This window comes from Orcinus orca, chromosome 11 (genome assembly GCF_937001465.1).
Source record: "Orcinus orca chromosome 11, mOrcOrc1.1, whole genome shotgun sequence".
In the NCBI taxonomy this organism is placed as follows: domain Eukaryota; kingdom Metazoa; phylum Chordata; class Mammalia; order Artiodactyla; family Delphinidae; genus Orcinus; species Orcinus orca.
In genome coordinates, this window is record NC_064569.1 from 57,633,220 (window position 1) to 57,656,227 (window position 23,008).

At 40.6% G+C, this 23,008-nt stretch overlaps 1 protein-coding gene across 9 annotated transcripts in view; it reads left to right on the forward strand.

Moving 5' to 3' along the window:
• TMEM19 (transmembrane protein 19) overlaps window positions 1–23,008 on the forward strand; it is a 45,233-nt gene that overhangs the window by 20,613 nt on the left and 1,612 nt on the right. Inside the window, exons 7-8 of one of the 9 annotated variants that reach the window (XR_004478143.2) lie at window positions 1,856–2,255; window positions 11,702–11,840. The exons of 4 other annotated variants lie outside the window; for them this stretch is intronic. Coding sequence is in view for 3 of the 5 variants with exons in the window: in XM_033409548.2 (XP_033265439.1) it covers window positions 11,699–11,812 (114 nt within the window). In the remaining 2 variants the exon portion in view is untranslated. Of the gene's footprint in view, window positions 1–1,855; window positions 2,256–11,698; window positions 11,841–18,025; window positions 18,207–23,008 lie in introns of those variants that run through there. 4 more of the 9 variants (XR_004478142.2, XM_033409548.2, XM_049695005.1 and 1 more) reach the window with 4 other exon arrangements.

Below are 23,008 nucleotides of genomic sequence, written 5' to 3' on the forward strand. Positions count from 1 at the left end.
CAGACTAAGACACTGCTGTAGAAGTGGGAAGGGAGATAGAGGCAGGAAGAAGATAAATCTGTAATGGTACTTTTGCCTCTCCAGGCATGGCAGATGGCAAAAGCTGGTGATATTGGATGAGTCTGGTATAGAAGGTTAAAACTGGTATTAGCTTGGGGGTGCTTTTGTGGGCTATTTGGAGGTTTCCTGCTGAGCCCCTCTTTTACAGTTCTTACACCAGCAGATGCATCTCTAGTTCAAATGGTTGCTTGCATCAGTTATCTATTAACGCAGACCACCCCAAAACTTAGTGGCTTACGGCAAAAGCTATTTTCTCAGTTTGTGGCTGGCTGTTTGGGTTGGGCTCAGCTGGGCAATTCGATTTTACGTGATGTCAGCTGGGCTCACTCACCCGTGTTTGCAGTCAGTTGACAGGTCCGCTGGGGGGCTAGTTTTGATGGCCTCATGTGTATGACTGACACCTTGATGCTGACTCTTGGCTGGGCTTATGTGACCCATCTGTCATCCTCCAGTAGGCTTCTTGATGACACAGGCGTTCCAAGAAGGCTAAAGTAGGGGCTGCAAGTTCTCTCAAGGCCTAGCCTTAGAAGTCTCATGATATCATTTCTGCGGCAGTTATTGGCCCAAAATGTTAAAAGGTACTTAGATTCAAGGGGTGGGGAAATGTACTCCACCTCATCGCGGAAAGAGTAGTAGAGTCACACTGTAAAGGAGAAAGGTGACAGATGTGATGCATTGGGGGCCATTATTCTAACAAACTACCACTGTTACTTCTCAGCTCCTGGGCATCTAGCCTCTTTCCACTGTGGTGTTCTCACCTCTCAGGTAACTGTATTGGATAGGATTCAAGACAACCTCATGATAAGGTTTCACCAGGTGAACTTCATGTGCTCCATGGGGAAAATGCCTTGCTTTGACAACCTCTGAAAGTGCTAGCCAATCTCAGTGCAATCTCTGGCTTTACCATCAAAGAGGAGTCAGGCACTTTCTTGGCCCCTGGAGTCCCAGGTAGGAGTCAGCCCCCAGGATGAATGTTGGCTTTAACTTTCTCAGGCATGAGTCAGGCACGGGCCATCTCTCTCTCTCTCAACTAAACGAAACACTCTCCAAAGGTGCACTTGAAGTTTCGTCCCCAGGTTGGGGACTCACAGCCCGGCTACCACTCCCTCTAAAGAAACTGTTCACTACTCTCCTCACAGAAGCTTTCTCTTCTCTGGCCCCATTTTATAACTCGGGTCTGGCTGAGGAGTCTAGGAGTTATGCAACAGGTTGTCAGGTTCTCTATGGAAGGGTGTGTGTGTTATCCTTACTTTAGTCTCCTGATGTCAATCATAGTAGCATCTCCATCAAAACCAGGCAGTTAGAATCATTTGCATCCTAACACCATGTGTTCACATATGTTACGATGTGTGGCTAGTGTATAGCAAGAGTATGACAAAGGCGGTGAGAACCCTGCCACTAGCTGCTTGGGTGATGTGGGAACACCTGGCAGAGAACATTACGTGGGACATTACAAGATGATTAAAATTTGCCAAGTCAAGATGGTGGGGACTCCCTCCCAGAGGGTATGACAACACATCCAAATACTGAATTGCAAAGGGTGTGACATTTTTGAGGGGAAAAAGAAGTTCGCTGTGACTAGAGATTAGGTAGAGGGAAGTTGTATGAAATGAGACTAGAGAGGTAGTTTGAGATCCATTTGTAGAGGGCCCTAATACTAGCTATATGACCTTGGGGCAAAACATAACCTTTCTGTATGGAAAATGGGGTTAATAGGCATACTTCATTTTCACATATTGTTGATATCAAATCAGTCATGTGAGTGAAAAGCCTTTGAAGAAATCATGTGTTGTAGGCAGAATAATGGTCCCCAGAAGATGTCCATGTCCCAATCTTTGGAGCTTGTGGCAACCATACCTGGCAAAGGAGGCTTGCAGACGTGATTAAGCTTAAGAACCTTGAGGTCGTCGGGAGATTATCCTGGATTATCCTGGTGGATCCAGTCTCCTCACATGCTTCCTCAAAAGTGGAAAACCTTTCCTGGCTGTGATCAGAGAAAGAGATGTGACAACAGAAGGAGGCTCAGAGAGATGCCGGTTTTGAAGATGGATGAAGGAGGCCACAAGCCAAGGAATGTGGGCAGCCTCTAGAAGCTGGAAAAGGCAAGGAAACGTGTTCTTCCCTAGAGCCTCCAGAAAGGAAGGTGGCCCTGCTGACACCTTGATTTTACGACTTCTGACCTTCGGAACCGTAAGGTAATAAATCTGTGTTGTTTTAAGTCGCTAAGTTTGTGGTAATTTTTTCAGCAGCCACAGAACTAATAGACCATGTCAGCTTTGAAAGACAGCATAATGCAGCACAGGCTCGGAGCTAGACTGTCTGGGTTCAAATCCTAGCTCTGCCACTCACTAGCTCCATGACCCTGTTTACTTAACCTCTCTGTGTCTCAGATTCTTCATCCATAAAATGGGGCTATTGTCGCTGTGAGGATCAAATGAGTTCAGTCTTCTGACATACCTAGCACAGTCTCTAGCATATAATATGCAGTCCGTAAATGTTATCATTACTAGTTGACACATCTAAAGTGCCATGCAAATGCAAGTTGCTTCTACTTTTATATTTGGTATTATTGTTATTATTCTATGAAAAAGATAACTCCCAATATCATATGAATGAACTGGGTTCATGTAATTCATTTTGCAAGAGAGAAGAAAAGTATATTTTTTTACACCAAAATATATTAACCAAAACCTCATTCTTAAACTTTTGGGATGATTTTTCTCCTAATGAGATAATGGGTGCCTAATAGTAAGTACAAGTCTCCCTATGCTGTTTAGACTTATTAAGGTTATTTCCCTACTCATGCTTCATGCATCTGGGCCATCTGGACTATTAATAGTCCCAGAATATATCCTATGCTTTTCGACATCTCCATGTTATTCCACACATTCTTACTAGAAGGTTCTTGCTTCTGTTCTGGCAGGAATTTCACTGGCATCTGTGAGAAGACATATGTACTTCCACATGATAAATTAGATCCTTGAGTGATAGGATTATGGAAAATAACCTCTGTGTCCACTTTCCAAATTCCTTTACTCTTTTACTTAATTTCCACCTCATCTTCCCACCCCCACATTCCTACCTTTAGAGCCTTTGAGGGAAGAGACAAGAGCTATTACAAAAAGTAGGAGGTGCTGTCTAAATATCCAGATCACCATGGTCCCTGCTGGGCTTCCATCTGGTAGAAGAAGAGAAACATCAACTAGCTTGAGAGGAAATGTCTTTGAGCCATCTTTGTGTCATACTTGCTGTCCCACTTTCCTTAAGAACTGGATGGCTCTCGCCAATTTTTACATAATGACAGGTTAAAATGTGCTCCTGTAAGATTTTTCTCACTGCCCACCTCCCACCACCACATTTTTGTGTTCCCAGTTATAATCAAGGTTGCTAAGATGACTTAGTGTGCAATTCATAATGCAGCCTTCACACGACACAAATGCTCTTATAATTAGCACTGTAAAACAAAAGAAGCGATACACTTTTACACAAAGGAATTGGAAGCTTATTACACAAAACAGTTTGGTATTAGTTTTTCGACTTCTAAGTTTGGGATTTTCAAACACGTACAAAGTAAACAATAATATAATGAGCCCTGGTATATCCAGCTCCCAGCTTCAACAATTATTGACATTCTACCATTCCTGTTTCATCTATACTGCCACTCACTCCCAGTCGTCACCTGATTTTTTTCTTATGGTTCTATTTTTTGAAGTAAGTCTTTCTACATTGGAACACAAATATTTTTAACTGTATAACTTTGACAAATGATACACCCATGTGAAGCACACCCTTTCAAGATATAGAACATTTCCATCACCCCAGAAATCCCCTTGTGTCGTTTCCTGTCAATTCTTCCTCTTCCCAGGGGTAATAACCGTAAAGTAGTTTTGCCTGTTCTAGAACGTCATACAAATTGCATACAGTGTGTACTCTTGTGTCTGGCTTTTTTTTTTTTCATTATAAGGTCTGAGGTTTATCTATATGGTTACATGTGTATGTAATTTCTTCTCATCGCTAAAAAGTATCCCATTGTATGATGTCATAAACAACCTCTAAGATGGCCCCTGGTTTAGTCCCCTTTCATATTGAATAGAGTTGGCCTGTATTATCAATAGGATATGGAAGAAATGATAGTATGTGACTTCTGAGGCTAGTTCATAAAAGACATCACAGCTTCTACCTTGCTTTCTTTTGGATCACTCATTTCTGGGGAAAGTTAGCCTTCCTGTCACAAAAACACTTAAGCAAGCAGTGGAGAAGCCCACATGGAGAGGAATTGAGAGCTCTTGTCAACAACCAGCACCATGTGAAGTAAATCCTCCAGTACTCTTCAAGCCTTCAGCCTGGCCAAAATTTTGGCTGCAACTTCATAGGGACTCCACCTAACTAAGATGCTCCTGAATTCCTGACCCACAGAAACCATGTTCTTGAGAGATGTTGGTCTGTAGTTTTCCTTTCTGGTTTGGTATTAGGGTAACGCTACCCTCATCGAGTAAGCTAGGAAGTGTTCCCTCTGCTTCTATTTTTTTTGTAACAGATTATAGAGAACTGGTATCTTTTGTTCCTTAAATGCTTGGTAAAGTTCACCAGTGAAACCATCTGGGCCTGGTGCTTTCTATTTTGGAAGATTATTAATTATTGATTCAATTTCCTAAATAGATGACCTATTCAGATTATTTCTCCTTGTGTGAGTTTTAGTAGATTGTGTCTTACAAGGAATTGGTCCATTTCATCTAAGTTATCAAATTTGTGGAAATAAGAGTTGTTTATAATATTCCTCTATTATCCTTTCAGTGTCTATGAGATTGGTAGTGATGGTACCTCTTTCCTTTCTGTTATTAGTAAAAGTCTTTCCCCATGTCAAAAGCTAGAGGAGGCTGGAGTTGGGTATTTCCCCATCCCCAGGAGGGTTAGGCTTGGTGAAATCGCAGTCACTTAGGTTCTAGTAAAATAGCTTTCCTTGAGGGACAACCTTGGTAAGGAAAACTGAAAGCTCTGGGCATATTTTAAATGGTTACTTTTCTCCTCCCCCTGGAGGGATTTTCTCTGATCTTTACAGTGAGAATTTGGTATGGCTCTTGGAGGTAAAATTCAGGAAAGTATGGGGCTTCCCTAATCCGGGGCCCCCTAGGAGTTTTTAACTCTCAGGCAGTCTACACTGAGCTTCCAGCAGTTTGTTAATTACAGTTTAAAGTTTTTCAATTTATATTGGCTCCAGCTGCTGGCTTTTGCTCCTGGGCTGCTGCTCCCTGTTAGCTGTGATTCTCTGTATCCACCTGTCTGTCTCTCCAGTTTTGGGGGAAGTAGTTTGCCCTGTGACCTTGGTTCTTTGATAAATCAAAGAAGAGTTGTAGATTCTGTTAGTTCAGCTTTTTCCTTGTTGTCAGATGAGAAACTTGAATCCACCAATGTGGTTTTAACCCTTATGTTAACCATTTACAAACTGTGTGATAAGCCTAATTTTCTTTTTTAATTAATTAATTTATGTATTTATTTTTGGCTGCGTTGGGTCTCTGTTGCTGCGTGCAGGCTTTCTCTAGTTGTGGCGAACAGGGGCTACTCTTCGTTGTGGTGCACGGGCTTCTCATTGCGGTGGCATCTCTTGTTGCGGAGCATGGGCTCTAGGCGCATGGGCTTCAGTAATTGTGGCACGTGGGCTCAGTAGTTGTGGCTTACGGGCTCTAGAGCACAGGCTCAGTTGCTCCGCGGCATGTGGGATCTTCCCGGACCAGGGCTCGAACCTGTGTCCCCTGAATTGGCAGGCAGATTCTTAACCACTACGCCACCAGGGAAGCCCAAGCCTAATTTTCTTATCTGTGAATAGTTACTTTGCAAAGTTGCAAAGAGATTTGGAGTTCATGTATGCAAAGCACTTGTAGAGGAATTTAATGACTGGTAGCTTTATTACTGATTGATGGTACACTTTTCTGAGGAACTGGGCACGTTCCAAATAGTAATCCAGTCTGAACTAAAGATTAACAAACTTTCGAAACAATTAAGCCTTTAGTCACTTCTGCTTTCACTTGAAAACTGAAACTCAGTTCAGTTTCCAGTATCTTCTAGTACTCACTTTACATTATTGTACAGTAAAAATTGTTTTTCTGAATGATGACTGAATTAAACTTTCATTTATTCCATATATCTAAATTACTTTCTTGATCCTCTTGTTTTATATCTGCAGCAGCAAATCACTTAATGCTAGAAAGTTCACTGGACTGAGAAATGGGAGAAATGAGACCAAATCCTAATTCTAGCACTAATTAGCTGAATGATTTTGGGCAAGTCACTTAAATGCTTGAGTGTCAATTTCTTTATCCAAACCACAACCTATTCGAAATGGACGATCAAAAACTCCTTTCAGGACTAAATTTCATTTATTAAATATTTATTCATGAGCTATTGGTTGTACAGATCTTCCTTGACTTATGATGGGGTTACATCCTGATGTACCCAATGAATACTGAAAATATCATAAGTTAAAATGCATTTAATACACCTAACCTACCAAACATCATAGCTTAGCCTGGCTTACCTTAAACGTGCTCAGAACACTGACATCAACCTACAGTTGGGCAAAATCATCTAACACAAAACCTGTTTTATAATAAAATGTTGAATAGCTCATGTAATTTATTGAATACTGTACTGAAAATGAAAAAACAGAATGGTTATCTGGGTACAGAACGGCTGTGTCGGTTGTCTACCCTCACAGTCGTGTAGCTGACTGGGAGCTTCAGCTCACTGCCACTGCCCAGCAACACGAAAGAGTATCCTACTTCATATCGCTAGCCTGGGAAAAGATCAAAATTCAAGGTTCGAAGTATGATTTCTACAGAATGTGTATCACTTTTGCACCATCGTAAAGTAGAAAAATTGTAAGTCGAACCATCGTAAATCAGGGACTGTCTGTATTGTACAGTATTAAGCATAAAGCATTGAGAAAATGAAGTAGGACAAAATAAACATAAAGCTTGTAGTCTAGCTAGGAGTTTAGGCATTAAGCCAATAATCCCACCAGTAAATACGTAATTACACATTGTGATAGGTGTTGTGAAGAAAACTATAATGTTGGTGAATGATTACAACAACGGGACCTAGAAGGACTTATTGTGTTGGAAAGTTAAGAAATATTTTTCTGAGGAAATGATATTAGGCAATGGCCAGGTTAAAGAAAAGGCGCGGGGTGGGGGGGGCGCAGGGTGGGGAGTAGAGAGCATTCCTGAAACAAGAAACAGCCAGCAGAAAAGCCCTGAGGCAGAAAAGAGCTTGGCCTGTTAAAGGAGGACAAAGGTGTCTGGCCAGGCTGGAACATAGTGAACAGTGGGGAGAATGATTCAAGGAGGATGGGTCGAGCCCCCAGCAGACAGGGACTGGACCTCCATAGAGCCTTGCCTTGTCAGACTTTGGATTCTATCTCAATGCAATGGAAAATGACTGCAAAGTTTTTCCAAATTTCCGTGATTCTGAAATTTAGCCTTACTCTGTAGTCCTCTCTCTAAGATCTGTATTCTGCAGAGCAAAAGAATCTGAGGAAACTCATTTGCAATGACTAATACATGAGGAGATCAATCTACAAACACTGAATTTTCTTTGTTGTAGGAGTTAAGGAGTTGGCTGCAGAGTGAAATCACCTGGGAAGTTTTGAAAACTCCTATTGCCTTGTTTCTCCTATGGAGAGATTTTATCTAACTAGCCTGGGGTACAGCAAGAGAGTTTCTAAAAGATTCTCTGTGATTCAAATGTGCAGCCAACACTGAGTACAATTGAAAGGGAAAGCTAGAAAGCTCAGAGTTTTAACAGTTCTTGTTCACCACATATGCATCTATTTTCAGAAGGAATTTTTAAAAACAACCCATATGCTTGCCAGGAACTGTTCTCAGTACTTCACAAAAGTAGACTCATGATTCTCACAATAAGCCCATAAGAATACTCATAATTTTCCCCACTGGATAAATAAGGAAATTGAAACATAGAGTGTGAATAATTTGCCCAAGACCACATCACTAGTAAACAGCAGAGCTGGTATTTGAGCTGAGGCAGTCTGGCTTCAAAGTACACATTCTTACCTGCTTTGTTGTAAGACCTCCGTGGAATAAGAGAGGTGACAACCTGCCTGCTTTCTACACCGCCAGTGTCAACTGAAAGAAAAACACACAACTTAAAAGTTGTAGGTTAAGTTTTATTCAGGGCCTCACTGAGGACTATAGACTGGGAAATAGTCTCTCAGTAGCTCTGAGGAATTACTCCAAAGAGGTAGGGGAGTATATATATATATATATATATATATATATATATATATACACATACATATACATATATATGTGTGCGTGTGTATATATATGTGTATGTGTATATATATATATATATGTGAATTTTTTTGGCTGGGAAATATATGTGGTTACACATAATAAGATTACTGCTAATCACAAAGAACTCTCAAGTTCTAGAGAGAGGAAAGGAAACACATTCAAGAGAGAAAAAGACCTAATTTTGTAAATTAAAAAGCCTCCCAGAATTCCAGGGCAGGCTGAATTGATAGAAAAGACACATGCACAATCTGGTAAAATTCCTGAACTCTAAAGAACAAATATTATTTGCTACCATTTAGAAAGAACAAGCTGCTGAAAAAAAGAATCACCTTTGCATTGGACTTCTTATCTGTAACACTAGTAGCTTCAAGGCAGTAGATTAGCATCTTTACAGAGAGAAAAAGCAGGATTCTTTACCTAGCTATGATACAATTAATCTGTCAAGTGAAAGAACGATCTTTGAGAATGTGCAATAACTCAGAGAGTAGATCATTCCCATGCCTCATCTAGAAAAATATTAAAGAAAAGACAACAAATTAATGTGCACAAATGCTTCAAAATAGTGAGAAACAGAATGAGCAGTACACATTGCTATGTATATGCACAGTTACATGTAAATAGAAAAGGATAGATTGGGCATGTGTAAAGTAAATTTGTAATAGAAATAGAAAAACTTGAAAGGAAACTCTAAGAATCTAGAAGTCAAAATATGAAACTCTCAAAATCTAAGAGGGTTAGTGGAAGAAGAGAGGAATTAAAAACTTCTAAGACCTCATGGACAGAGGGAAGAGGGAGGAGAGTGAAATTATTTGAAAGACCTTAACATATTGGTAAAGAGAAGTAGAGGAGAAACAGAGAACCAATTTAGCTCCACTGCTAAGATGGAACCTCTGAGATCTCTACTGAATGACCCATTTATTCAGTGAGGTGTGTTCACTCTGTCTGATGGGCACTAGAATGATCCCAAGTCTTGTGTAAGCCCTAGGAATTTTCTTGCATCACAGCTCCTCTGTAAATATTCCCTCCTCAGCAGTTGTTCTTTGCCTCACCTCATGGAGTTTTACCTTTCACACACAAGACTGGAATTTAGTCTGAAAGAATCAAGGAGGGACATCTGTGAAAAACTTCTGGAGTTCTTTTTCTAGTACCTTTCTCTCCTATTCACTGTCCCACACATTTTAGCTGTCTTGGCATCCCTGAACTTTAATCTCTATCTTCTCATCTTAATGAGACTTTCCTGCACTGTGATGAAAATTGTCCTTAGGGAGAAAGCCAGGGCATTCCTAGTGGTCACCTACTTTGTTTCCCTTTGCTGAAAGATCACAGTCCTGTGCTGCCTGTTGCTGCCTGTTGTCCAGTTGTTTCATATTTCCCCCTACTTTTCTTTTCTTTTCTTTTTTTTTTTTTTTGCGGTACGCGGGCCTCTCACTGTTGTGGCCTATCCCGTTGTGGAGCACAGGTTCCAGACGCGCAGTCCTAGATATGTCTCCGGACATATCAGTCCTAGATGCATATGCACCTAACAACAGAGCTTCCAAATACATGAAACAAAAACTGACAGAACTGAAAGGAGAATTAGACAAATCCACAACTGGAGTTGGAGATTTCAACATAGAAGTAGTAGGCAGAAAATCAATAAAGATAGAGAAGATCAAAATAACCCTACCAATTCACTTGACCTAGTTGACATTTATTAAAAACTTGACCCAGCAATAGCAGAATACACATTCCTTTCAAATACACATAGAATGTTCACTGAGGACCAGATTCCTGGTCATGAGACAGATTTAAACAAATTTAAGGAATAAAATCGTACAAAGTATGTTCTCAAACCATAATAGTTAAGTTTATAAATCAATAGCAGAAAGATATATGGCAATTCGTCAAATATTTGGAAATTAAATGACATTTAAAAATAACTATCCATTTTCTATTGCTGCTATAACAAATTATCACAATTTTATTGGCTTAAAACAAATTCATTATCTTACAGTTCTATAGGTTAAGACATCCAACATGGGTCTCACTGGGCTAAAATAAAGGTGTTGAAAGGGCTATTTCCCTTCTAGAGGAACTAGGGAAGAGTGTGTTTCTTTGCTTTTCCTGGCTTCCAGAGACCACCTGCATTCCCTAGTTCATGATTCCCTTCCTACATCTTCAAAGTTGGTAAAGGTGGATCACATCACCCTGACCTTGTTTTTGTCATCACATCCTTTCTGTTTCCTGCTTGCACTTTTAAGGATCGTTGTGGTTACATTGGGCCCCCCTGGATAATTCAGGATAATCTCACTATTTTAAGGTCAGATGATTAGCAACCTTAATTCCATCTGCAAACTTGATTCCCCTTTGTCATGTAACCTAACATATTCACAGGTTCCAGGAATTAGGATATAGACATTTTGGGGTTGAAGAGAGGGAGAAGAGGGACATAATTGGTGCCTGCCACAATTACCCATGGGTCAAAGAAGAAATCCCAAGGGAAACGATAAAATACATATAGATATATAGTTTTTAACAGAATGAAAATGAAAATATTCAGTGTTAAAATTTATGGATGCAGCTATTATAAACACTTAAATAGAAAAGAATAAAAATCTCAAACCAGTAATCTAAGCTTCTACCATGGGAAGCTGGAGAAAAATACAGCACATTAAAGCCAAGCCAGCAAAAGGCAGGAAATAACAAAGATAAGAACTCAGTGAAGTTAAGAACTGAAAAATAATTGAGAAAATCAATGAAATCAAAGCTGATTCTTAGAAAAATAAATAAATAAAATTGATAAATTTCTTGCCAGACTGACCAAGAAAAATACACAGAGAATATATAATAACCAATATCAGGAATAAAAGAGGGGAAATCACTATTTATGCACAGAGACTAAAAGGATAATGAGATCCTATGAACAATTTAAATTAAGACCAGAAGTAGACTGAGGAAAGTTTGTAATAGTGATAAAAGGGGGTGGGAGGAAGCTGAAGCCAGAAAAGTAAAAGAACTGACAGGTAGCCCAAGAATGAAGTTGATGACTATGATTCTGTATTGATGCACATAATCTAGGTGGCTCAGAATAATTTTCCAGAAGTTTACTTGAAGGTTAGTGTTCTGTGATGATGCAGTAGACATATAAGGATATAAGAGAATCAAGAATGCTGGTAAGAGAGAGTTTAGCTGTTCAGTAAGGAGTCCAAACATAGTGATGGAGGAGAGTGGGAATATGAGGGAGCTAGAAGTAGGGGGGATAGAGAGACCAAGAGAAAGCTGATAGATGGACTGGGAAATGGGGGTGAATTTTCTGCATTACAACTCCTCTGTAAATGTTCCTTCCTCAGCAGTTGTTCTTTGCCCTGCCTCATGGAATTCCACCCTTCACACACAAGACTGGAATTTCATCAAAAAGATTCAAGAGAGAGACATCTATGCGAATGGAGGTTGGGAGCTGGTGACAGATGGAGGTTCAAGGAATTGGAGGTTTGTACAAAGGCAAAAAAACCTTACTGAAAATGAAGGCCTAAGAGAGCTGGTATTTGGGAGGTTTGGTCAATTTTTTTGTATCTCCCATGTTCCAGGCATTATTCTGGACACAGGATATAATGGAGAGCAAGGCAGACAGATCTTTACTACCATAGAGCTTACAGCTTTAGTACTGATAAATAAATAGGTAATTGTAATACTCAATGATACATGCTATGAAGTATTTAGAAAGTGGTATAGAGGAATGGTAAAATTTTAAATGAGACCGTACAAGGCAGGAATGAATAGCCAAGAGAAGAAAACACTCAAGCAAATGGTACTGAGTGCTATAATCCTCAGTATTTATGTGTACTACTTACGAATTTCCCATTAGACCATCCACAGCTATCAAAAAGCTCTCCATTCTCAACATCACAAATCTCCCATTAGAGCCCTCAGCCAAATGATTTCACCAGGGCAAAGCAATTTTTCTAAGAGGCTTTTCCGTCTTTATACTGATTTATTTCTCAAGAAGATGGAAAAAGACAGTCATTCAGACCTAGTTTAAGTGGACAGATCTCTTCAGAATTTCCAGTTCCACTTAACTACTGATATCTAGTTTTAAAAAGTGAGACTGACTCAGACTGCTTGCTACCTTTCTGAACGGAACTTTTTAGTAGGGTACTTTGGTACACACTGCTGGTACACAACTCTATTGCCAAGCATGTCAAACGTACACTTCCATCTGATACAACCGCATGCTCTGGTTATTTCAAAATACACGTACAATTTATAAATAGTAATATAAAATGCACATTACATTTAAACTCTTTGGCTTCTTTGTTTGCCTTCCCTTTTTAACTCTTTAGGTTGTATATTTTTAGTATAAATTGGTAAGTTCTGAGAATCTGCAGGTTTGACTTAAATTCCTTCTTGGACAAGAATATGTAAAGTTCCTTGAGACACTTTTTTTTTATATACAGTAAGATACATGTCTAATAAAGATTAGGTACAGGGTATTAAAAGACATCTAACAAGTCTTAGGCTGGGAATAGGACGGAAAGCTCCAGGTTGGTTTCTTTTCTTTTTTCTTTTTAAACATCTTTATTGGAGTATAATTGTTTTACAATGGTGTGTTAGTTTCTGCTTTATAACAAAGTGAATCAGCTATACATATACATATATCCCCATATCTCTTCCCTCTTGAATCTCCCTCCCACCCTGCCTATCCCACCCCTCTAGATGGTCACAAAGCACCGAGCTGATCTCCCTGGGCTATGCAGCTGCTTCCCACTAGCTATCTATTTTACATTTGGTAGTGTATATATGTACATGCCACTCTCTCACTTCGTCCCAGCTTACCCTTCCCCCTCCCAGTATCTTCAAGTCGGTTCTCTACATCTGCGTATTTGTTCCTGTCTTGAGACACTTTTAGTTAACATTGACGCCTTAAGGTTAAATGGCTTCCCTCCCTAGCCTATATGTCCCTTGGAATATTCTTGTTTTCTACAACTCAGAAGAGAATCTACTTCTAAGTCATAGTCTTGAATGTACTCTGGCCAACCTGGTGAATTTCATCGAGCTGCTTGTGCCCCTTTGTGGCCAGTGCTTACAATTACAGCTCGGTTTTGTTTGCCAGGGAGAAGCATTTGAATTGCTGCTTCACATGCATGAACAGTGGCCTCTAAAAGCTGGAAAGAACCGCAGGGAGATGAGATCAGAACCAACCGGAAGCTAGGAGCACATAGCTGCACAGGAGAGAGTAGGTGAGCAAGGACCAGATTTTGATTGAAAGGAGAAGGAATTGTGGATGCTGGGATGGCCACTACACCTCGTAATTACTTCTGTGTTGCCTCCCACACTAGAATATGAGCTCCGTGAAGGCAGAAATATCTTGCCTGATAGCTATTTTTCTTCCTATTGTTAATTATTCTTATTAGATGCTTAAGATGGAAAATGCTTTGATTTTATTTAACAAAGCCCCTTATGTCCAAGAGCATTTCTCAAACCTCAGTATTTTACAGGCTTAGCTTTATTTATTCACTTGTTTTTAATTAATAAATATGAATTGAGCACTACATGCCAGGATCTGGAGATACAAAAATGTGACAGACAGAGTTCTAGCCCCCAGTGGAAAGTACATCAGACTATTATATTGAAAATCCCTGTTTTGCTGCCAAGCACCAAATTTGAGCTCCCTTTGCTCTGGCAGCTGCAGGAATAATATCTTTAGTTTTGTTTCCTCTATTTCCTTTATCTCTATTATTGTATTCCTGTTTTTTCCTCCACTTTATCTCCTAATACTCAATATATTCTTTTTCAAATGATTGCATATTATAGTATATTAAACCCAAACTTTTTTTTAAAGTTTTTTAAAATAAATTTATTTATTTAATTTATTTATTTTTGGCTGCGTTGGGTCTTCGTTGCTGCTCACGGGCTTTCTGTAGTTGCGGCGAGCAGGGATTACTCTTCGTTGCAGTGCATGGGGTTCTCATTGCGGTGGCCTCTCTTGTTGTAGAGCACGGGCTCTAGGTGCACAGGCTTCAGTAGTTGTGGCACGTGGGCTCAGTAGATGTGGCTCATGGGCTCTAGAGCACAGGCTCAGTAGATGTGGCTCACGGGCTCTAGAGCGCAGGCCCAGTAGTTGTGGCGCACAGGCTCAGCTGCTCCGCGGCATGTGGGATCCTCCCGGACCAGGGCTTGAACCCATGTCTCCTGCACTGGCAGGCATATTCCCAACTACTGCGCCACCAGGGAAGCCCAAACCCAAACTTTTTGTATCTGTAGAAAAGCTATACAGAAACAGTGCATCTATATTAGAATTTTCTATTGATATAAGTAGTTATAGCGGTATTTTTGAAATCCTTTTTTGTCCCTAAGGAGAAACCTAATTAGAATAAGAATGTATTCCCTGTAACAGTTGCTAACGGAAGGAATGTTCATGGAGGATTATAAATGCCTTGGGGATACAAGATGATTCTACATGAAGAAATGCAGCTGAGAAAACACTTAAATGATTGTTTAAAAGATATATATAGATAATAGTGGCAAAGTTGGAAATAGTTTCCTGAGCTCTTGAGTTTCTCATTCTTTTACTACTTGTTCAGCCATGCTTTCTGTTGACCTCAATAATATAATACACCTAGGGGATTTATAATTATTATGGGCTGCAAAAGTATACATACTTTATTAGGCTAAAGCAGGGTTTCTCAACCCTGGCATTTTGATATTTGGGGCAGGATAATTCTTCGTTGGGGCAGGGAGGGGAGTTGTCCTGTGCGTTATTATAGAATGTTTAGCCTCATTTCTAGCCCCTTTGCACTAAATGCCAGTAGCTAAAATGTCACCAGATGTTGCCAAATGTCCCCTGGAGAGCATAATTACCTGTGGTTGAGAACCACTGAACTAAATCAACTATTTTCAGTTAGTTCCTAAGCATTACAAGTTTAATTCAACTCCTACCTATTAAAACTGTTAAACCAACATCTCTAATTACTACATTGTAGCTAAACCCGTAGGCACTCACAGGTCTTTATTTAACTTGATTTCTCCAAAGTATTTCATGATTCCTTCTTTTTTAAGACCTTCTCTTCTCCTTAACGTTGACTTCTCCTAGTTTTCCCTTTACTTCTTTCGGTAGCCCTTGCAGTTCCTCTTTCTTTGCCCATCCCTTAAAAGTCAGTACTTTCAGCGTTCTGTCCTAGGCCCTGGGGCCGCTTACTTTTATACACTTTCTCTGTGTGATCTCATCCACTCCTGTGGAGTCCACGTCCCTGTCTATATTGATGACTCTCTCAATTGCCTCAAGCCAATTGCCTCAAGCCAATATCTCTCTCCTATGCTGTCAGCCCATATAGCCAGGTATAAATACTAGATATTTCTATTTGGGAATTTCTCAGGGCTTCAAAATAAAAATGCCCCAAGCCAAAAGAACAGAACCAATTTTTTTTTCTTCTACTGTGTTTCTTATTTCAGTGAAAGGCATCACCATTTACCAGTTGCCTAAGCCAGAAATGCAGGGCTCCAATTCCTCTTTGTCTCTCTTGCTTTGCTTAACCATGTCCCCTAAATCAGTGCTTTACAAACTTTAGTGTGAATAAGAATCACAAGGAGGATTTGTTAAAACTCAGATTCCTGGATCCTGCCCCATTCTGATTTAAGGGGGAGGGTGAGAGTGGGGACTGAAAATCTGCATTTCTAACAAGCTTCCAGCTGATGCTGGTGGTCTGCAGACCACACTTTTTTTTTTTTTGCGGTACGCGGGCCTCTCACTATTGTGGCCTCTCCCGTTGCGGAGCACAGGTTCTGGACGCGCAGGCTCAGCGCCCATGGCTCACGGGCCCAGCCGCTTCGCAGCATGTGGGATCCTCCCGGACCAGAGCACGAACCTGTGTCCCCTGCGTTGGCAGGCAGACTCTCAACCACTGTGCCACCAGGGAAGCCCTACAGACCATACTTTGTGTCACACTGTCCTAATGGACTTCTCACTGTTTTTATGATAAAGCCCCAAATTTTTAGCATGACTTTCAAGGTTCTGCATGATTTCATTTACTTCCTTACATTCAGTTCTCACCATGCTCACCTCATTCCTGGTGCTTGTGTAATGGCATGCTGTGTCCTGAAATCTGAATGTTTATATCTTTGCTTGGCTGATTCCTACTCTTCCTCCAATGTTCAGATCATTTATTTATTCTATAGAAGGTACATGACCTTTGTCCACAAACAAGAAATTTAATTTTTCTAAAACTGAACTTATTTGACTTCTACTAGATAATAGAAACTAAATCTCAGTGTGGGTAATCTTAGTCAGTTCAGAGTGTCCTTCACATCTTGCCCAGGTCATATCAGTATTTGACCTACTGTTACTGAATCAGTTGACTGTACCCACGCCGGGGTCCTAGCCCGGGCTGAGACCCATTGTCTCGGCTTCTTTTTCTGCTCAGATTTGTACAGCCAATAAAGAAATTGATGCTGAGACTGGAACAGCACAAGCTTTATTCAATAGCCAAAGAATGGAGAAGCAGGAACTTCGTTCGCAAATCAACTTCTCAACCCGATTTGGGCGGAGACACCATATATATAGGAGGTTTGAGGTAAAAGGGAGGGAATTGGAAAGAGAGGGAGAAATATTCATAACTTATCGAAGAACAGGGGTGTGATTTGGACCCGAAACTGATGCAGCGCTCCTTTTCAGTCCTTGTATGGGCTTTTCCGGTTGCTGTCATGACAATTGTCAACTGTCGTGGTGCTGGTGGGTGTGTCATTTAGCATGCTAATGTATTACAGTGAGCGTATAATGAGGCTCAAGGTCTACTGGAAGTCAAATCTTCTGATATCTTGGGCCTACTTGGTTCTAACCAGTTATTGTTTTACTCTTCGCAACTTCCTCTTGAAATTTAGATAAGAGTAATTGGTTTCCATTCAAGGGAGGGGCAGGGGGACGATTCTGGGGCAACAGACTTGGTAACGCTATGAAATTTGGAGATGCTGGGCATCGGGGTCTCAGTTATCATCATCCAAACGTGCTGGCATCTGTCACCTATTGCATTCTCATAGCCACTTGGCCCTCAAGTACTGCTGTGTCCTCCTTGTCTTAGCCACAAAATCTCTTCAAGTAGGGTGACCAAGAATTCTGGTTTGTCCAGGAATGAGGGGTTTCCCAGGATGTGGGACTCTCAGTGCTCAAATCAGGACAGTCTTAGGCAAACTGGGATGACAGATCACCCTGTCTCCAAGTCTAACTCTATGAGTTTTCCTCTGTAGCTTGTAGAAACATTTGAAGACTCTCTTAATACTTGCATTGAGGAAGCTCTGTACGTTTATTTCCGGTTTTCTCTCTAGACACGTGATGGAGCCACCGCTACTCTATAGCTCCATGTCTATCTTAGATACAGGTGAACTTTACAAAGCTTGTTACCTTCTCGGGCTTTGTTGAGGAAAAGAGAAATTTGTTTCCTTCGGTCAAATATTCCCCAAAACTATCTGGGATGCTATCATTATGAATATATTGGGCTGCAAATAACAGATAATCATACTACAGTGGATTATATAAATTAGGTATTTGTGGATTAGGATGTCCATTCAAGACTATTTCTAACTTACTGCTCTGCCATCTTTAGTACATGATTTTGATCCTCAGAGTTGTAATATAACTCATAACTCAAAGACTATTAATTCGAGTGTTTTTCTTTTTATCTCTGTAGTAGAGGAACACAAGGCAGAAGGGGTTGGAATGTTGGAGAAACATCAGTATCTGCCGCAGGAATACTCACCAATGTCTAACTCCCTTGCTTTTCCTCTAATTCTCCTTGACTAATACTTATTAATCAAGCAGTGACTCTGATTGCTTATACATTCTATTTTAAAAAAAACAAACAGGGCTTCCCTGGTGGCGCAGTGGTTGAGAGTCCACCTGCCGATGCAGGGGACACGGGTTCGTGCCCTGGTCTGGGAGGATCCCACATGCCGCGGAGCGGCTGGGCCCGTGAGCCATGGCCACTGAGCTTGCGCGTCCGGAGCCTGTGCTCCGCAATGGGAGAGGCCACAACAGTGAGAGGCCTGCGTACCGCAAAAAAAAAAACACCAAAAAACAAAAATAAAAACCCAACAACTTTAAATACCAGTGGCTTGGGCTTCTAAAAATCAAAATGTAAAAATTAAAATCTTTGTTGTACTGTGTTCTGCTGTCCCTATCTTTCCTTGGTACATAGGAAGCCTCATAGCTTATGGAAATACTAGGGGGAAATTCCCATAGGTTAAAATATCAAGATATTATCCTACCTCAATCCATGCAACAAATGTTTATTGAGTGACCATTATATGCTGGGCACAGTGCTAGGCCCTGGAGACTCAATGGTATGCCAGTCATCAAGGTATCTGTTTTCATGGAGCTTATAAACATGGGAACAACTAAATGTTAGTAGTATGACAAAAGTATTGAAACTGAGCAGGACCTGTGGGGCCCTCCTGGGTACAAATCCTTTCCGTCTCCCCTGTTTCTTGTTTGCAGGAAAAAGGCTTCAGTCTCCTACACCTTCCTTGAGTTCCAAAGAGCATATTCAAACAGTTACTAATCAGGGAAGTGAGGGAATGCGGAAGCAAGGGAGGAGCAGTCAAGAAAAAATAGTGCAGGATGGGGCAAGGTCCTGGTTCTTCCTCAAGGGATATATATAACAATATCTTTGAGTTCTTCTGCAGGAACTAAGACCCCCATCCAGGTGGAGGATGGCAACTTTAGGCTGAGGACAATATTCCTAGAGCACCACCCTGTTACCTCACCACCAACCAATCAGAAGAAACTCACACACCCTGCAGCCCTCACCCCAAATTTTGCCTATAAAAACTTCCCTGAAATTGGAGAGTTTGGGGTTTTTTGAGCATAAGCCACCCATTCTCCTTGCTTGGCCCTGCAATACACCTTTCTCTGCTCCAAACAAGAGCCGAGAGGCAGGTAGGGACTAAGCCTATAAGATGATCGGAATGGAAGCATGTAAGACAGGAGCATAATGATAGGAAGAGAAGATTGGATGAGATGAAGGTGGAAAGTCAGGCAACATCCTCATTAGGTAGGGACTTTATAGGTCATGGTAAGGAATTTGAGTTTGTTTGTTTATTTTTAAATTTACTCTGGCAGCTGTTTGAAGAATAGATTGCAGTGGGTAATAGGGCAAAAGTAGAGGCAGGGAGGCATGTTAGAAGCCTATTGTAGTAGCCTAAGAAAAAGTTGATTGTGGGTTGGACTAGGGTGGTGGAGATGGAGAACTGATGGATTCAAGATCTGTTTTAGAGGTACAGTTGACTAGATATGGTAGTGGATTGGATGTGAAGAGTAAGAGAAAACAAAAAGATATCAGCTAGGTTTTAGCTCTAGCAAATAGATGTATAATAGAACTCTTTACCAAGACAGGAAAAACCAGGGGAGGAATAACTTTTGGAGAGAAATTGAGGGATCCGTTTTAAACTATCGTGTTTGATATGTCTATTTGACATTTGAATGATGATGTTAAGAGTTGCCTATACGTATCTGGTGCACAGGGGAGTGATCAGGAGTGAAAGATGTACATTTAGGAGTAATGAATATGTAACAGATATTTCACACCAAAGGACTGGGTGTGATCACTTAGAGGGAGAGCTTTATTGGAGACAACTGAGTCTGGAAGCCCACTAGCATTTAGAGGTTGGGAACAGGTGGAGAAGCAAGCAAAGAGATGGAAAAGAAGCAGCCAGTAAAGTAGGGGAAAACTGGAAGACTGTGATGACCCAGAAGCAAAGGGAGGCACACATGCCACAAAAGAGAGAGTGGTCAGCTGAGTCAAATCTGCCCAAATACTGAGAAAATTGAAGATAAAGGAATGTGTCCATTTGATCTGATTTATCTTGTGGAACAGCTGGGTTAGTTGCTATTCCTATGTGGTTCCATAGCTCCTTGTACCTGTCCTATAGACCATTTACCATACTTTATTGTAACTGTTTTAATTATTTGTGGTGCCCATTAGACTATAAATTCCATAAGGGCAGAAGTCATGTCTGACAGGATTACATTTGTAGTACAGTATCTGACACATAGTAAATGCTAAATAAATACTTGTTCAATGATGAATGAATGAACAAAGAATGAATGAAACAAGGATGTACAAAAGGCCATCGACAGTCACCCTCCCTCCCAAATGAACAAATAAACATTCACTGACTCTTCAATACTGGATAGTTCATCAAAATTCAACAATTGAGAGCCCCAGGTAGTCACACTAGAGACCATGAGGTTAGTCTTAATCCACAATATAGTATAAGAACAGGGAGAGAAAGAAGGGGCCATTAAAAAAACTAGGACTTACAGACTTTAAAAGTAGTCCATAAACCCAATCTGATAACCACCACAAAACTGGTGGGATGATTCTTCCCCCTTTACAGAAGCTGTTAGAGCTACACTTTACCTTTCTGTGGCAACTTTTCCCATATGATACTGTGCTACACATTCATGGTTAAGTAGATTTCACCTGTATAATTATGCTTGGGGTTTGGGGGGTTTTTTGGGTGGGTGGGAGAGGGAGGCAGGAAGATATTGTTTTTGGTGAAAAGGAGCTATATGCTTTGGAATTTGCACCCTACCATGCCTCAGCCCTCACCAATCAGGAATCTATTTTGAGATATCTACTGACTGAGGAGTCCTCACATTTTTGTAGCTCCCATCTATGAAGGCACTAGAGTTCCAGTTTTTTGTGGCATCTTCTATCACGTTTATACAGACCAATCACAGTTGACTCCAAAACTGATCTAAGTTCTTATGAGCACACAAGCTATCCCAGAATTAGCCTGAATTTCTTTCAATGCTTAGACTAATATAAGCCACTTGTGTAGCTCCAGTATACTTATGTATTAGTTTCCTATGGCTTCTGTAACAAATTATCACAAACTTAGTGGTGTAAAACAACATATATTTAGTCTCTTCCAGTTCTGGAGTTCAGGAGTCCAAAATCAGTTTCACTAGGTTGAAATGAATGTGTTGGCAGGGCTGTACTCCCTCCAGAGACTCTGGGGGGAAATCTGTTCATCTCTTTTAGCTTCTGGTGGATGTCAGCTTTCCTTGGCTTGTGGCTGCATCACTCTAATCTCTGTCTCCATGGTCACATTGCCTTCTCTTTTGTGTGTGTAGCATCTCCTTCTGCTTTCCTCTTATAAGGATATTTGTGATTGCCTTTCGGCCCACCCAGATAATCCAAAAAAATTTCTCCATCTCAAGATCCTAAATTTAATCACATCTGAAAAGACCCATTTTCCAAATAAGGCAACATTTACAGGCACAAGGTATTCAAACCTGATGTCTTTGAGGGGCCATTACCAACCTGCCACAACTTACATCTATATTTACCCACTCTGTGCTCAAAATTATGCCAAACTGACTTATTATAATCTGTGAACATTTGGCGCACATTCCTTAAATCCCAGTGTAAGCTAAACCTGGAAAATTATTTTAACTTTAAACTTATTTTATTTTACAATAAAAAATTAGCATTGTTTTTCAGTGATAAATACAAAGTACTGCATGTAGATTCTAAGATGATCAAGATATTAAATGATCTGGGATCCATATCATTTGAACAGTGGTTGAGAGCATTGGCTATATTGAAAAGAGAAGGGAAGAAAAAAGAAGGCTTAAAGGAAGATCAGACAGCTTTCTTCATATGTATAAAGATGTTTCACAAAGAATAGAGATTAGATACATGTTGTGTAGGTTGAATGAGGAACAATTAATTGCAGGCAGAGAGAGGCAAATTTCAATCCAATATTAAGAATTCAGAATGGATAATGGAAAGGGCCCCGTTCAAAGTGAAGTTTCTTCCTTATTCTGGAAGAATTCATGAATATGCAAAGACCCTGAGAGGAGGAATGCAGAGAGAAGTAGAGGATATATATTTTTTAAAACATAAGGTCTCTTTAATGGCTGATTCTAAATAAATTGAAGTGGTATTATCCTTCTCCAATCCATTTTTCAAATTACAGCCAGAGTGATCTTTTAAAAGTCAACTCTGATTATATCAACACCTTTAATTAAAACCCTTCGTTTGCTGAAAGGTCCTTTCAGTATTGATTCCTGGTTTCCATGCCAGTCTCATCTGAAGCTCTCCGTGTTCTTCTCGCACTTGTTTCTCATCTTTTGATGCTCCTTCCTACCTCAAGGCTGTAGGACATGCTATTCTCTCTGCTGGCAAAGCTCTCCTTCCTTCTTGCCTAGGTTACTCCTACCCAAATGTAGCATTGGGGATATCAAAGGTAGCATACCAGGAGCTTTCCCTAGTATGCTATACCAGTTGGGTCCCCATATACATCTGCAAAATACCCTGAACTGCTTTATCAAGATGAAAGCATTCTATCATATAATGACCGTGTCTGTCTTTCCTGATAGAGTAAGTTCTTGATGACGAAGACATTGTATCTTTTTTTTTTTTCCTGTTGCGGAGCACAGGCTCTGGACGCGCAGGCTCAGCGGCCATGGCTCATGGGCCCAGCCGCTTCGCGGCATGTGGGATCTTCCCGGACCGGGGCACGAACCCGTGTTCCCTGCATCGGCAGGCGGACTCTCAGCTACTGCCCCACCAGGGAAACCCTGTATCTTTTTTTTTAAACCTCTTTATTGGAGTATAATTGCTTTACAATGTTGTGTTAGTTTCTGCTGTATAACAAAGTGA